Raw genomic sequence first — 17,542 nt, forward strand, 5'->3', positions numbered from 1 at the left:
ATAGCTTCACATTTATCCACGTTATTCTGCATCTGCCATGTGTTTGCCCACACTCACAACTTGTCTAAATCGCCCTGAAGCCTCCTCGCATCCTCCTCACAGCCCCGCCCAGTTTTGTGTCATCAGCAAACTTGGAAATATTGCATTTGGTTCCCTCATCCAAGTCATTTATACATGTCATGGATAGCTGGGGCCCAACACTGATCCCTTCGGTACACCACTAGTCACCGCCTGCCACCTGGAAAAAGGCCCATTTATTCCCACTCTCTGTGTCAGGTCTGTCAACCAATTCTCAATCCATGCCAGTATATTACTGCCAATCCCATGTGCTTTAATTTTGCCCACTGGCCTCTTATGTGGGACCTTGTCAAAAGCCGACTTGTTCCTTGAGCTGCAAACACTTACTACAGATGTGTTCACTCTGGATCACCTTGGTGTCCAGCAGCTCCCACATGCTGCAGCAGCAACACGTCACCCCTGTCGCCATTGCAATCATATTTAATTTAATTTATTAATTAATTACTCTGGTATCCCTGCTCTTTACACTTGAAGAGTCTCCCACTCTTTACACTTTATTGTAATTAATTTTTTTACACCACTATTGATCTTGTGCTTAACTTATTTTTAAGAAAAAGAGAGAAAAGAAAGACTAGAGACCTAAACACAAACGAGAAACCTTACTTTTACTTTAAAGACTAGAAATACTCACCAATCGTCTGCTTTCCTTGCACTCGTGTCACATTGTGGTTCATGATGTCACTCCACCGCTGGTCTCACTGCAGGTAGGCCTCTCAATCCATGCCTTTTATCCTCTCCCATTCACCTCTCACTCAAAATATACTATTTTGAGCCTTCGGAATAGAATAAACCTTAATCACTTACCAGATTAACCAGCTTCTTCTCCTATCTCAGAGCAAGAATCAATTCCCGGAGGCTAAAAAAGTTTAGGCAAAAGCAACCAAACACCTTTTTCCCTTTCTCTGCTTAACTCCCTGAAGTGCTCAACTCTGGCACTCTATTGTAAGTCGCACTAAATTGGCTACTTACATATGCTCCTAACACAAAAGGCCTGTCTGAGTCACTTAATGAGGATCCCATTTCATCTGGTTCTTAATTAAGTTGCTCCTTCACTGGAACCCTTGAAAAAACCCTGCTTAAGGCTGTCAACTACAGAATTTAATCTGTAGATTTCAGTTTAATGCCAACTACAAATTAAATTAGGCTGGTACAAAATAAAAATTTAGATGTTTTTATGCAACAACTCATGTTCCTCTCTCTCTGTGAAACTACAAATTTGAACTTAATCATGGCCACAGTTTGGTTCAATCTTACTGTGTCTCAAAAGGGTGCTCAAAATCCCCGTTGATAAGGAATAAATGCTATGGATGAGCTGTAAAGCTAAAGATTTAAACTGACTCCATGCCAAGATCCTGAAGTACTTTTGGCACAATTAAAATAGGGAGCTGTTCTCCCTACTGCACAGAATATTGGGCTCAATTCTAATGTGCATTCTGTGATATTTCCACAGCTTTGCCATCAAAATCATAAAACACATCTCTCATGTCATCATTGTGGCAGCGAGCCTCACTCCAGAGACTTGAGCGCCAAAATCTAGGCTGAAAATCCTACGCAGCACTGAGGGAGTGCTGTGCTGTCAGAGATGCCATGTGTTCGAATGCAGTGTTAAACTGGGGCCACGTCTGTCCTCTTGGATGTTAAAGATCCCATGGCATTATTTCAAAGAAGAGCAGGGAAGTCTTCCCTTTGTTCTTTAGAGCCATGTATAGCACAGAAGGAGGTTTTTTGGCCCATTGAACCTGTGCCACCTCTCTGTGAAGCAGTCCAGTGAGACCCATTCCCCTGCTCTATTCCCATAGCCCTGCAAGTTTATTTCCTTTTGAAATCATTGGTTGTCACTGCTTCCACAAGCCTCATGAGTATTACCACTTGTGTTTAAAAAAAGGCTTTTAAAGTCCTAATTATTAATTTTATTTTTCATTTATTTATGGGACAAGGGGGCATTGCTGGCTAGGTCAGCATTTATTGCCCATCCCTAATTGCACTTGAGAAGGTGGTGGTGAGCTGCCTTCTTGAACTGCAGTCCATGTGTTGCAGGTACACCCACAGTGCTGTTAGGGAGGGAGTTCCAGGATTTTGACCCAGCGACAGTAAAGGAACAGTGATATATTTCCAAGTCAGGATGGTGAGTGGCTTGGGGGGAACTTCCAGGTGGTGGTGTTCCCATGTATCTGCTGCCCTTGTCCTTCTAGGTGGTCGATGTTGTGGGTTTGGAAAGTGCTCTTGAAGGAGTCTTGGTGAATTCCTGCAGTGCATCTTGTAGATGGTACACACTGTTGCTGTTGTGTGTTGGTGGTTGAGGAAGTCAAAGTTGAAGGTGGTTGATGGGGTGCCAATCAAGCGGGCTGCTTGTCCTGGATAGTTTTGAGCTTCTTGGGTGTTGTTGGAACTGCACTCATCCAGGCCAGTGGAGAGTATTCCATTGCATTCCTGACTTGTGCCTTGTAGATGGTGGACAGGCTTTGGGAAGTCAGGAGGTGAGTTACTCACTGCAGGATTCCTAGCCTCTGACCTGCTCTTGTAGCCACAGTATTTATATGGCTGGTCCCGTTTGTGAACTTAGTTTCTGAACTGAATTTATTCCTCAACCATGCACTACAACAGATTGTACGATCTTTATCGTATTGCTATTTGTGGGAGCTTGCTGTGCATAAATTGGCTGCTGCAGTTCCCACATTACAACTGTGACTGCTTTTAAAGATATTTCTTCACCATGGTGATAGTTGTCATGGTCAACTAGCTTTATATTCCAGATTTATTAATTGAATTTTAAATTCTACCAGCTGTGGTTGGGTTTGAACCCATGTCCCCAGGACATTAACCTGGGCCTCTGGATTACTATTTCAATGACATTACCACTACGCCATTGTCTCCCACTATTGAAGTGAATAGTATCAATGTGTTAGAGGGAGGCTAGATAAGTACATGGGGGATAAAGGACTGGAGCGATATGTTCTGACAGTGAGATGATAAAGGGAGGGAGGAAGCTCATGTGGAGCTTCAACACTAACAAGACTTGGACTGAATAGCCTGGTTCTGTGCTGTAAAATTCTATGTAAAAACTAAGAACGGCGATGATATGAGTGATCGAGTACAGCTGAAATAGGTGAGATTGAAATGCTGCTTGTTAGATTCCAATGCTGACCATTTGATGCTTGACTTAACACTACCCACTTGTGGAGTAACCAGAACCATTACACACTGGCTATTAGACAATTTAAGGAACCTGAAATTAAACAACAACATTTTTAAATTTCATTGCTAGTTTTAAAACAATTACTTATTTCTAATTTTTAACCTACTTACTTTCAGGTCTGAAGGCCAGAGATGACTGGGAGCTGGTATCTTTGGTCGTTGAAGAACGCGAGCAGCTCAGCAAAAGCATTGCAGTTTTACAGGGAAAAGTGAGTGTAACTGTGTATCTAGGAAACTCTTCATAAAGTGGTACAAATAGTTTGTCGGACTGCTTGTCCGACATCCAGTACTGGTTGAGCAGAAATTGCCTCCAACTAAATATTGGGAAGACTGAAACAATTATCTTTATTTGACCCCACAATCTCTGTTCTCTAGCCCCTGATACCATCCCTCTTTCTCACTTCTGGCTAAGGCTGAACCAGATTCTTTGCAACCTTGGTGTCATATTTCATCCCAAGATGAGTTTAGAGTTCCAAAAGACATTTGGTAAGGTATCAATAAAGGGTTACTACATAAGTGTCCGTGATGTTGGGGTAATATATTAACATGGATAAAGGATTGGCTAACTAACAGGAAACAGAGTCGGGATAAATGGGTCATTTTCAGGTTGGCCAACTGTAATTTGTGGAGCGCCACAGGGATCAGTTCTGGGGCTTCAACTATTTACAATCTATTAATAACTTGGTGAAGGGACAGAGATGTTTGTAGCCACATTTGCTGATGAGACAAAAATAGCTTGGGAAGCAAGTTGTGAAGAGAGTACAGAGGGTCTACAAAGGGATATAGATAGAGGTTAAGGGAGTGGGCTAAAATTTGGAAAATGTGTGTAAAATTTGGCAAATATTGTGCAAAATGTGAGGTTGTCCACTTTGGTAGAAAGATTAGAAAAGCAGAATATTAGTTAAATGAAGAGAGACGCTGCAGAATGTTACAGAGGGATCTGGGTGTCCTCATACATGAGTCACAAAAAGTTAATATGCAAGTGCAGCAAGTAATTATGAAGGCACATAGAGGGTGGAGTAGAAATCCATCGGCCTGTTGAAAAACTGTATGTCTGATTTGGAGTTCTCTCTCTCTCACTCTCTCTCTCTGCTCACTTTCTCTCTCTGCTCTTTCTGCGCTCTCTGCTCTCTCTCTCTGTCTCTGTATGTCTCTCTGCTCTTTCTCTCTCTCTCTGTGTCCCCCTCTGTATCTTGCGCTCTCCGCCTCCTGCCCTCTCTGCCTCCCTCCCTCTCTCTTCGCCCCCCCCACCCCCCACCCACCCCACCTAACATGCTACTTAAACCTGAGCACAGAGAATTTAGGTATATGTTGGAAAGGCATCTGGGTGAAGGAAAATGCGGGGGTACTCCTGAAGATATGTACCTAGCCTTCCAGAAGCAAGACCCAGGAAACCCCCCATTGCCTGTCCAGCCAAGGACACTCTACCACAAATTGGGCATTAGCCTCTTGTTTTCCAGAGTTATAGTGAAAAAAACAGCCTCCATTGCCCTAACCATCTCCATCGGCTTGCAGACCCCCCGTAATGCACTAGCTTGTTGAAGTGTTCTGGAGTACTGGCCTGGGTAGGAGATTGCGATCATTCGAGTGGGCCGAACTTCAATCAACGACCATGACATCTTAGAGCCGACCCTACCAAGGAGCCCTGTTTACTCTCCTCTTCCCCACCCCCAGCCAAGAAGTAAAGAACTGATGAGTGAGGCAGAGAGCAGCAATCAGGAATGTCTCGAGAGGTCATGGTGAGCAGTACGCTTCATCGTAAAATGTGTTAGAGCATTACCCACTTTCTTCCTAACCTCCGCTTCATGCCTCCATTGAAGTGAATGTGCCCATGGTAAATGCAAAGATGGTTTTTAGAGTTGCTAACCGTGAGGATTGTGAGAAAAATGAAGATTTGTTGTTTTGTCTTAGCTTGGTGGTAGTTTCTTTAACTCATTCCATTGGCAGAAGGAGTCTAAATAAACAGCTGCAGTAAGACTGGTGTTCTCAGCAAAGCTTTGTTCTGACATCTGCAGACAAGGGAGAACCAAGCCACTCCATTCAAATATTGAAATCTTAATGTGATTGGTTCAGCTTGTCTTTGAACTACTGCATCAGTGCGTATTTCTCTATTTCCTTCACCAGTTAGTTGTCTGATTTCTCTAAGCGAGCTGACCAATTTACTGTTGAAACTAATATTGAAGTTACACATGACAGAGAGGAACCTCTCTTTCTGCCAATCTGGCTGCATTTCAAAATGAACAGCCAATGATGATGGGCAGGTGTGATGAATTCCAATCAAATCCTGTGTCACAGCAATTCTATTTTCTAGAAGGTGCAAGCAGGTTACGTGACTCTAAAGTTAGTTCCTTTAGTTGTTTTTGTCCTAACCCCCGATAATTCTGAAAGTATCCTGTTATATATAACAGGAGTATTTTGTAACACACTTTTCAGCACTAATTCCGAGACATTTTGTCCATGTTTTTGTTAATTGGTTACAGGTTGTTGGTGAGGGAAGCTGGTCCCTTTAAAAGCAGCTTCCTACTAGCACTGTACACCTGTGCGCACATCTCTGACAAGATAGTTCATCTGTGTTTCTAGTCTACCTCAGCCATTTGCCTAGTCAATCTTGAGAAAGCGTCAAAAGTTTGATTTTTTTTGTAATGAAACAATCAATGATCATATCAGTGATTGGTCTCCTAACTGGTCAAAAATAAATTGTCAGTGAGCAGAAATGGATTTGACTTTGAACCAAATCACACACCAGCAGTTGTTTTATCGATTGCCAGTGATGCTGTGGAATCTGTCCTCCTCCTCTTCCACTTCTACATCATCCTCCAACCTGCTCCTCCCTACCTCTGTATCCTCCACCATCCCTGCAACCTTCCGAGGTCTCTGCGCATCTCCAATTCCAGTCTCTTGCACATCCTCCATTTTCGTTGACAGTTCAGCTGCCGGGGCCCCTAATCTCTGGAATTCCCTCTCTGAACTACTTCTCTTTACCTCCCTCGCCATGTCGCTCCTTAAAACCTGTCTCTTTGGCCTGGTCCTAATATCGCCATGTGGCTCAACGCCAAATTTTGTCTGCTAACACTCTGTGATCTGATTTTAAAGATGTTATGTCAATCTTATTGTTGTAGTTTAACACAATGATGTTATCATTCATGAGCTTGGAGTGCCCCAAAGTAAGCCAATTTTCTGGGCCCAGTGTGAATGGGACTTGAAATCCTGAACTTTTCAGTCAAATTCCACATCTGCACTTTGGTGAGAAGATACGAAGGAGCAAAAGGAGAATTTCTGTCCCGGCATTAAGTCTTTATTGATCTGAACACAGTAACAATTGTGTAAATGCAGACTAATACACCTAAAGAATATAGTGGAAGACTGTGTTCCATCAACCGAGCACAAAACATTGGTCCAGAAACAAGATTGCTTCCAGAGGTCATTTTTGTGAATGGGCTAGCTTGTTAGGATTTACCAATACTTTGACCTATTTCAATTCACAAGCGTGCCGGAGTAACATCTAAATAAAAATTACATTAAAGTGAGTCAAAGTTTAACACACTCCCTGAATATAGAGTTTTCTAAAGATTTTAAGAATGTCTTTTTCAAATCTTGTTTGCTCGTAAACTGTAACTCGTCAGAAATCTAAGGCTAGCCCCAGGTAATGTTGCTTCAAACTGTTCCCCACCTTTCCTTCCACTACTCCTGCACCTGAAGCTCGGCATGTGCCCAGAAAACACCTGAGGGAGTCTCTATGGAAAAACAACCTAAAAAAAGGTGGGCAATTAATTGAACCACTTAGGTTTTGGTGAGCTGTGGAGGGCTGCACACATCAAATGAATCATGCTAACAACTGCCATTCAAATTTGTTATGGGCATTTATTGTTATGAAGAACCCTCCATGATCATTTCCACACTGAAGAAAAATGGCACTTGGTGACATGCTACTGAACATAATACAGGTTTACCCAAAACTTGATATTATGCCTTTATTCAAACTGTAAAACTGGTTACTTGACAAATGCTGTAAAGTTTTGTAAAACAAAAAAAAATTTTAAACAGTTTAACCTGTTAGAAGATATAATTCTAACAATTACAGATAAACAAATCTCGTGCTAACAATTATTTATCTATTTAAAAATATTTTAACAGAACCTCACAAATGCTTTTTGCCAAATCAGTGAAAATGTTTGATAGGCACAGTAACTCATCAATAACCTATCTATGCTATACTCACTGGCACTTTAAAACTTCAGTTAAATCTGTTCCAGTGCTCAATACAAACTCAGAAGGAATCAGGAGACAATCAGAGGGCTACTGATATTGTAAATCTTTATGCTGTTCTTACTGCTCCTCCATGTACACTCCCCTCCTCTCACATGACAAGCAGCCAACTGCCACTCATTGGTAACCTTGGACCACATTCATTAAAGGTCATTTTGCCTGTACAGATAAAAGCAGATAATCTGATTTCCATCACCTATCAAAGTCTCCGATTCTCAGTGCAAGCACTTAAATAATTGTCCGAACTGAATGCGACTTGAGGTGCTGGATGAAGAGTTGCCACAGGCCAGATGTGGCCCGTGGGCTGCAGTCTGCCCATCCCTGGCCTAAAAGGTCACAGCAGCGATGCATTTCGGTCAGCACTATCCTGTGAACAGCACCTCAGGATCGCTGACTTTTATCACAAAACAAACAGTCGGCATCTCGGAATCTCTTTCCCTGCCCCTTCTTGTTTGTTCATATTTGCTGCTGATTAATACTCATAGACGTTTACAGCACAAAAGGAGGCCATTCAGCCCATTGTGCCCATGCCAGTCAACAAAGATCTGACTACACTAATCCCATTTTCTAGTGCTTGGCCCATAGCCCTGGAGGCAATGGTAACGCAAGTGAATATCTAAATACTTCTTAAATGTTACGAGAGTTTCTGACTCAACCACCCTTCCAGGCAGTGAGTTCCAAACTTCCACCACCCTCTGGGTGAAAAAAATTCCCCTCAAGTCCCCTCTTAGCCTTCTATCTCTTACCTTATATCTATGCCCCCAGGTTATTGACCCCTCTATTAATGGAAAAAGTGCCTTTCTATCCATCCTATCTATGCCCCTCATAACCTTATACACCTCTATCAGGTCCCCTCTCAACCTTTGCTGCTCCAAGGAAAACAACTCCAGCCCATCAAATCTTTCCTCATAGCTCAGGCCCTTCAGCCCAGGCAGCATCCTGGTAAATCTCCTCTGCACCCTCTCCAGTGCAATTACATCCTTTCTATAAGGTGGTGATCAGAACTGCACGCAGTACTCCAGTTGTGGCCTAACCACTATTTTATACAGTTCCAGCATAACCTCCCTGCTCTTGTATTCTATGTCTCGGCTAATGAAGGCAAGTATCCCATTTGCCTTTTTAACCACCTTATCTATCTGCCCTGTTACCTTCAGGGATCTGTGGTTATGCATACCGTGGTCCCTCTGATCGTCAGTACTTTCCAGGGTCCTACCATTCATAGTTGTAATCCCTTGCCTTGTTAGCCCTCCCCAAGTGCATTACCTCACACTTTTTCGGGTTGAATTTCATTTACCACTGTTCTGTCCACCTGACTGGTCCATTGATATCCTCCTGCAGTTTACAGCTATCCTCCTCACTATTTACCACCCTACCAATTTTCATGCCATCTGCGAACGTCTTGATCATACCCCTTACATTTAAGTCCAAGTCATTTATGTACACCACAAACAGCAAGGGCCCCAGCACCGAGCCCTGCGGAACCCCACTGGAAACAGACTTCCAGTCACAGAAACATCCTTCTACCATCACCCTCTGCTTCATGCCTCTCAGCCAATTTTGGATCCAATGTGCCACTTTGCCTTGGATCCTATGGGCTCTTTCTTTCTTCACCAGTCTGCTATGAGGAACCTTATCAAAAACATTGCTAAAGCCCATGTAGACCACATCAAATGCATTACCCTCATCAACACGCCTGGTTACTTCCTCAAAATATTTGATCAAATTTGTCAAACACGACCTTCCCTTAACAAATCCATGCTGACTATCCCTGATTAACCCGTGTCTCTCCAAGTGTATAGAGCTCTGAAGAAGAGTTATATGGACTTGAAAAGTTAGCTCTGTTCCTTTCTCCACAGTTGCTGCCAGACCTGCTGAGTTTTTCCAGCATTTTCTGTTTTCATTTCAGATTTCCAGCAACCGCAGTAGTTTGCTTTTATAAAAGAAACTGCATGTCAGCAATGTTTTTAGTGTGCAGGTTAAATTGCTTCCTTTTCTGTACCTTCAGCTCCTTCAGACTCTGGTGCAAAAGGAGGAACATGATGATAGCAATGTGATTCTTGAGGTGACAGCCGGAAGAACAACAGGAGGTGAGAATTGACGTAAGACAGAATCGCCATTAAATACTTTACCCGAGCTCTCTCTGACTCCATGCTCTCATGTGATCAGGGCTTGAATCTTAGCAGCACAAGATGTGCCCACGCTGTGCTGTACCAGCAGTTAGGGTACAGTCAGTGGAGTCAACGCTCCTGCTGGAAAATATTGTCGGGTTTCGCTCTGACCACTCCTGTGTTGAGCACAGTCACAGTGGCACATACAGTAAACAATCTGTCAGCACTTACTGATCAGTGGCACCTCCAAATAATGCTCGCATGGCACCATACCAGAGGGTGAACAATGCCTGTGGAATTGTCCAACTGTGAATAAACTAGAACTGTGAATAAACTGGGTTCAAACTAGATTGGTAGGGGATGGGGACCTGAGGGGAAATTCAGAATGGAGAACAGGAAAACTGGCAGTGGGAAACAGATAAGTATCAACGGATAACAAGGATATATCAGAGAGTAGTATCGAGGTAGATAAAATACTTGGTGAGTTTGATAGAATTAGGGTAGGCAATAGTAAGTCATTAGATGGGGTCAGAGTAAGGGGGAAAGTAAAAAAGCCTAAATCAGGGCTAATGTATGTGAATGCATGGAGTGTGGTTAAAAAGATTGGTGAACTGCAGGCACAGGTTGACAAATGAAATTATGATATTGTTATAAGACAAACTTGGCTCAAAGAAGAGCAGGACTGGGTGTTAAATATCCCTGGGTACAAGGAGAGAACAGGAAAGGAAGAAAAGGCAGGGGAGTGGCAATATTGATTAAAGATGGCATTACAGTACTGGAGAGACTGGATATTTCAATGGGATCAAGGACAGAATCTCTCTAGCTAGAGGTAAGGAATGAGAAAGGTGCAATATTAATTGGTGTAGCATATAGACCACCAACTAGTGGAAGAGATGTGAAGAAACAAATTTGCAAAGAAATTACAGAGAGATGCAAGAATTATAGAGTAATCATAATGGGGACTTCAATTATCCAAATATAGACTGGGATAGGAGTAGTACAAAGGGACGAGGGGCGAAAGTTCCTGGAATGTGTTCAAGATAATTTTCTGCAGCAGAATGTTTCCGGTCCAACGAGAAGATATGCAATTTTAGACCTGGTTCTGGGGAATGAGTTGGTACAGTTAGATCAGATATCTGTGGGAGAGCCTCTAGGGGACAGTGATCATTGTATCATAAAGTTTAGATTGGTCATGGAAAAGGACAAGGCACAATCCAGAGCAGGGTTAATTAGTTGGGGGAAAGCCAACTTCTATGGGATTAGAATGCATCTGAGTCAAGTGAGTTGGAATCAATTGTTGGCAGAAAGGACAGTGGCTGAGCAAAGGGCCACCTTCAAAGAAAAAGTATTGCAGGTAATATCAAGGTATATTCCCTTGAAGGGGAAAGGTAGGAAAAATTAATCCAGAGCGCCCTGAATGACGAGGGAGATAAAGGTGAAGATGGAAAGGAAGAAGTGCCAGAGGACTAGAGAATTGCAAACATTATGCCCTTGTTCAAAAAAGATTGTAAGGATAAACCCAGAGATTACAGACCAGTCAATTTAACTTCAGTGGTGGGCAAGATTCTAGAAACAATTATTCGGGATACACAGTAGATACATGGAAAAATATGGGTTGATAAGGAAGAGCCAACATGGATTTCTAAAGGGGAAATCGTGTTTAACTAACTTGCTGGAGTTTTTTGAAGAGGTAACAGAAAAGGTTAATGAGGGTAATGCTGTTGATGTGGTGTATATGGACTTTCACAAGGCATTTGATGCAGTGCCACAAAACCGACTTGTGAGAAAAGTTATTGCTCATGGAATAAGAGGAGCAGTAGCAATGTGGATACAAAATTGGTTGAAAATTAGGAAGCAGAGAGTAATGGTCAATGGATGTTTTTTGGACTGGAGGAAGGTTTGTAGTGGAGTTTCGCAGGGGTCGGTATTGGGACCCTTGCTTTTTCTGATATATATTAATGATCTAGACCTTAGTGTGCAGGGGACAATTTCAAAGTTTGCGGATGATACAGAGCTTGGGAGTGTTGTAAACTATGAGGAGGACAGTGTAGAACTTCAAAAGGACTTAGACAAGTTGGTGGAGTGGGCAGATAGGTGGCAGATGAAGTTCAATGTAGAGAAGTGTGAGGTGATGCATTTTGTTAGGAAGAACATTGACAGACAATATAAAATAAGAGGTGACATTTTGAAGGGAGTGCAGGAGCAGAAAGACCTGGGTGTATATGTGCATAGATCATTGAAGGTGGCAGGACAGGTGGAGAGAGCTGTTAATAAAGCATTAAGTACCCAGGGCTTTATTAATAGGGGCACAAGAGTACAAGAGCAAGGAGGTTATGCTGAATCTATATAAGACACTCATTAGACCTCAGCTGGAGTATTGTGTACGGTTCTGGGTACCACATTATAGGAAGGATGTGAACACATTGGAAAGAGTGCAGAAGAGGTTTATAAGAATGGTTCCTGGGATGTGAAACTTCAGTTAGGAAGATAGATTGGAGAGGTTGGGACTGTTCTCCTTAGAAAGAAGAGGCTAAGAGGAGATTGGATAGCAATGTTCAAAATCGTGAAGGGGCTGGACAGAGTAGATAAGGAGAAGCTGTTCCTGCTCGTAAAAGGATCAAGAACGAGAGGGCATAGATTTAAAGTGATTTGCAAATGAAGCAAAAGTGACATGAGAAAAAACTTTTTCACACAATGAATGGTTCAGGTCTGGAATGCACTGCCTGGAAGTGTGGTGGAGGCAGGTTCAATCAAGGCATTCAAGAGGGCATTGGATGATTATTTGAATAGAAACAATGTGCAGGGATATGGGGAAAAGGCATGACAATGGCACCAGGTCATAATGCTCATTTGGAGAGCTGGTGCAGATACGATGAGCCGAATAGTCTTCTCCTGTGCTGTTAAAGTTCTGTGATTCTGTGAAGTGCGCGTACAACAGATGTCAGGTAGAAAATACAATGGAGAATCAGGCTGAATATAGAAGGGCCAGAGGGCAAGTGAAGAAACTAATAAGAAAAGCAAGGAGAGAGCATGAAAGGAGGCTGGCAGCGAACATGGAAGGGAATCCCAAGGTCTTCTATAAGAGTGTAAATAATAATAGGGTGGTAATAAAAAGATTAGGGACAAAAAAGGGGACTTGCATGTGGAGGGTGGAGAAATACCGGGGATATTGAACGAGTACTTTGCATTAGCCTTTACAAAGGAAGAAGATGCTACCCAGGTCGAGGTGAGAGAGGTGGTAACTACACTAGAATAATTTACAGTTGAGAAGGAGGAGGTATTAGAAAGGCTATCTTTACTTAAAATAGATGAGGTATTAGGACCGGATGAGATGCATCTAAAGGTACTGAGGGAAGTGAGAGTGGAAATTAATAGTGGATAATTCCAGTGGATAATCTCCCAGCCTTCCTTAGACACAGGGGAGGTGCCAGAGCACTGGGGAATTGTGAATGTTACACCCTTGTTCAAAAAAGGGTACAAGGATAAAGCTGGCAATTACAGACCAGTCAGTCTGAGCTCAGTGGTTGGGAAGATCCTGGAAATTATAGTTCAGGATAAAATCAACAGTCACTTAGACAAGTGCTGGATAATTAAGGAAAGCCAGCATGGATTCATTAAGGGAAAATCATGTTTAACTAACTTGCTGGAGTTTTTTGTGGAGGTAACAGAGAAGGTTGATAAGGGAAACATTGTTGATGCGTATATGGATTTTCAAAAGGCATTTGATACAGTGCCACACAACAGACTTGTGAGCAAAATTCTAGGTCATGGAATAAAAGGGAAAATAGGCACTTGAATAAGAAATTGGCTGAGTGACAGGAAACAGAGAGTAGTGATAAATGGTTGTTTTTCAGATTGGAGAAAGGTTTGTAGTGGAGTTCCCCAGGGATCAGTGTTGGGACCCTTGCTCTTCTTGATATATATTAATGACCTAGACTATAGTGTGCAGGGTATGATTTGAACATTTGCAGATGACATGAAGATTGGAAATGTTGGCAACTGTGGTGAGGATAGCCTTGAACTTCAAAACGACATAGACATGTTGGTGGATTGGGCAGACAAATGGCAGATGAAGTTCAATGCAGGGAAGTGTGAGGTGATCCATTTTGGCAGGAAGAATATGGTGAGACAGTATATAACAAAGGGAGAGAGTCTAAAGGAGGTGCAGGAACAGAGGGACCTCAGTACATAGGTTATTAAAGATGGCAGGGCATGTTGAGAGAGCAGTTAATAAAGCATATAGTATCTTAGACTTTATTAATAGGGGCATTGAGTACAAGAGTAAGGAGGTCATACTGTACTTGAATAAGACACCAGTTAGGCCTCATCTGGAGTACTGCATCCAGTTCTGGGTGCCATACTTGAGGAAGGATGTGAAGGCATTGGGAAGCGTCCAGAAGCGATTCACAAGAATAATTCCAGGGATGAAGAAGTATAGTTATGAGAATAGGTTGGAGAGGTTGGGACTGTTCTCCTTGGAGAAAAGAAGGCTGAGAGGAGACTTGATAGAGGTATTCAAGATCCTGAGGGGTACGGACAGGCTAAATAGTGAGAAACTGTTCCTACTGCAGAGAGCATCAAGAGCTAGTGGATTCAGATTCAAAATAATTGGCAAAAGGAGTAAAAGTGATGCGAGGAAAATTTTTTTCACCCAGAGAGTGGTTGGAGTCTGACACCCTTCCCGAAGGGATGCTGGAGGCAGGTTCGCTCGAGGTATCCAAAAGGGAATTAGATTGCTACCTGAAAAGAGAAGATACGCAAGGTTACAGAGATAAGGCAGCAGAGTGGGACTAGGTGGAATGTTCTTTCAGAGAGCCAGTGCAGACTCGATGGGCATCCTCCTGCACTGTAATGACTCTGTGATTCTACCTGGTTTCTGCTATATCATCCAGCAATGAATATTCAGGTCTCTGCTGTACTCTCCAGCTGTGAATAATCCAGTCTCTGCTATAATATCCAGCAACGTATATCCAGTTGCTACAATACTATCCAACTGTGCATATGTAGTTGGGAAGGGAGAGTCCCTTTGGATCGCTTCTTAAGTCTTGCATGGACTTCAGCTTTTTACCAGTGTAATGAAGGACTGGGAATAGTTAAGTCTAAGGTAGCAGTTCATGTAACAGCTTCTTTTCATGTCAGAGGCTTATAACAGTGGCTTTTTTGAGTTGTCTATTTTTCAGGGGCTGGGTCTACTTTTTGGGAGCATGTACACATCTTTCCTTGCTTGTAGTTTTGATGAACATGACTGTATCTTGGAATTGTCGATTTTGAGATTGGGAAGTGAGATTGTGGCTACAGCTGCTTGCCCACAGCAGCCTCTTGGCTATACAGATGCTGCTGCAGTCGTGTCAGTGATGGCTTCAGTTCACTGCTCTCTGACCAGGGAGCAGTGTAGCATTTGGTGCGTTTTGCAGCTTCATCACTGCTACAAACGGTTATGCTAACAATAAATTATGCTATAGAAGACAGCCATTTGGCCCATCATATATGTGCTGCTCATTGCCGAAGGGGCATTGTAGCATAGTAGTTTTGTTATTCGACCAGTGACCCAGGGAATGAGAGTTTAAATCCCTCCAAGGCCATTAGAGAATTTCTGTTTAGTTTTTGAAAAGCTGGTATCAGTAAAAGTGAGCACAAAGTTGTCGAGTTGTCATCAAACCTAACTGGCTTACTGATGTGTTTTATGGAAGGAAATTTGCTGTTCTTACCTGGTCTGGCTTACATGGGACACTAGTCCCACACCAACATGGCTGACTCTAAATTAGCAAACCAGTTCAAAAAGCTTCTTGGGGCTATTGGAGATGAACAAACCATGTTCAAAAGAATGAATGACAAGGCCAGCATTTGATGCCCATCCCTAATTTCCCTTTGCCATTTCAGAGGGCAGATAAGAGTCAACCACCTTACTGAAGGTCTGGAGTCACATGTAGGCCAGACCAGGTAAGGATGGCAGATTTCCTTCCCTAAAGGACATTAGTGAAGCAGATGGGTTTTTACAACAATTGATGATAGCTTCATGGTCACCATTACTGAGACTAGCTTTTTATTCCAGATTTATAAATTGCATTTAAATTCTGGTGGGATTTGAACCCATGTCCCCAGAGCATTAGCCTGGGCCTCTGGATTACTAGTCCAGTGACATTACCACTATACTACCGTCACTCCTCTTTGTAAATATAGTTTCCCACCCCTGTTGAATCTATGCTGTACACTATCCCTGGCTTTAATATCCTTTTTATAAAAGTGGGAGGGGGGTTCCGAAACTGAACACAACAATCTAACTGCGACCTAACCGATAATTTGTACAAGTTTATCATTATGCCTCGACTCTTGTATTCTATGTCCCTATTTATAAAACACAAAATTCCATTAACTATTTTATAGTTTTATCTCGATGCATTTATAGCTTCAGGGAATTCTCTATTTAAGCCCCTCTATTAATCAACACCTTTTGTGTCTTCTCATTTAGTATATATTTCCATTCCATGTTTGATTTTCTCCCATAATGTCTTCTCAGCTCACACTTATCCAGACACTCTGTTACTGCAAGATTTGCTTGTTTACTATCGATCTCGGACGTTAGATAGTCCATCCTGCAGTACCACCCAGTTAAGCATTTTCATTGAAAAGCTAATGCTGAGTTCTCTCTATGGCAGTGCATGTAGTCACCACTAGACTAACGCTAAACACTTCAGAATAAAAGGTCTTGGATTCGATTCCTGCTCTGTGCTTCACTCATGGCAACGGCTACAGTGCCATTTACCCTCACTAGCCCTGATTTAGAGAGAGAGGGAATCAGTTCCCAGACCTGCTTTCTGTCCAGTGAGCAGTGCTGCAAAATGTGATTATAGATTTCTGATGTGAGTAGAGTAGGCTCGACTGTGACAACCTCTAGTCCAATAGTCCACGTGTTCTTTTTCAAGGCTGCTCCTGGGTGAATGCTGTGTATGGACCATCAGAGAAGGGAAGGAAATCAGAGAAAAAGACCTTTTCTGTTCCTCTCAAACCAATTTTTGTTGACTCCTGGTTTCATTGTTCTTCCAGGTGACATTTGCCAGCAGTTTACGAGGGAGGTTTTTGATATGTATGAGCGTTACGCAGACTTCAAAGACTGGAACTTTGTAGTGCTGAACTATACACCTGCTGACTATGGTAATCTGTTTTAATTCCAGCGCGGTGACAAAGCTACCAAACCCTCCAGGCCCGCAACCTGTAAACATTGCCTGCTAAATCAGAGCAAGTATGTGCAAGAAAGCTGAGCAAAGGGAGAATATTCTCCCATATTCTCCAATATTCCAGAAAGACCATCTAATTGAATGGCATTAGTAAGAAGAAATAAGACTCAGAAAGGAGTGGAAGAGACAGACAGCACTAGAGTAAGAAAAATAGTAAGATGTTAGTTGGGGCCAAATTAGGATCTAAATTAGGTTAATGTGCATGTATGCAAATGCAAGTGTGGTAAATGAGGCTGGTGAGCTGCAGGCTTAAATAGCGTCATGGAAACATTAAGTTTTAGCAATAATGAGGACCTAGCTCAAAAAAATGACAGAACAAGGTGCTAAATATTCCTGATTACAAGGTGTTCAGATATAGAAGGGAAGAAAGGAGGTGGGGTATCAGTAATTTTTAAGGAGAGTATAACTGCTAGAGAAAGAGAATGGCCTGGAAAATTGAAATCCATGGAATAAAAGGGGCAGTGGCAGCATGGATACAGAACTGGCTGAGTGACGGGAAACAGAGAGTAATGATATGAATGGTTGATTTTCGGATTGGAGATAAGTGTACAGTGTAGTTCCCCAGGTGGTTGATATTAGAACCTCTGCTTTCTATTTATATATATATTAATGACATAGATTTAGCTGTACGGAACACAATTTCAAACTGACTGACAGGCT

At 42.4% G+C, this 17,542-nt stretch overlaps 1 protein-coding gene across 2 annotated transcripts in view; it reads left to right on the forward strand.

Annotated features, from left to right (window-relative positions):
• The window catches only part of mtrf1 (mitochondrial translational release factor 1), a 43,417-nt gene that overhangs the window by 14,363 nt on the left and 11,512 nt on the right, over window positions 1-17,542 (forward strand). For both annotated transcript variants that reach the window (XM_078559541.1, XM_078559542.1), the window contains 3 exons: window positions 3,391-3,482; window positions 9,545-9,626; window positions 16,692-16,799. In XM_078559541.1, coding sequence (XP_078415667.1) covers window positions 3,391-3,482; window positions 9,545-9,626; window positions 16,692-16,799 — 282 coding nt within the window. The remainder of the gene's footprint in view (window positions 1-3,390; window positions 3,483-9,544; window positions 9,627-16,691; window positions 16,800-17,542) is intronic.

Source organism: Cetorhinus maximus, chromosome 16 (genome assembly GCF_964194155.1).
Source record: "Cetorhinus maximus chromosome 16, sCetMax3.hap1.1, whole genome shotgun sequence".
Classification (NCBI taxonomy): domain Eukaryota; kingdom Metazoa; phylum Chordata; class Chondrichthyes; order Lamniformes; family Cetorhinidae; genus Cetorhinus; species Cetorhinus maximus.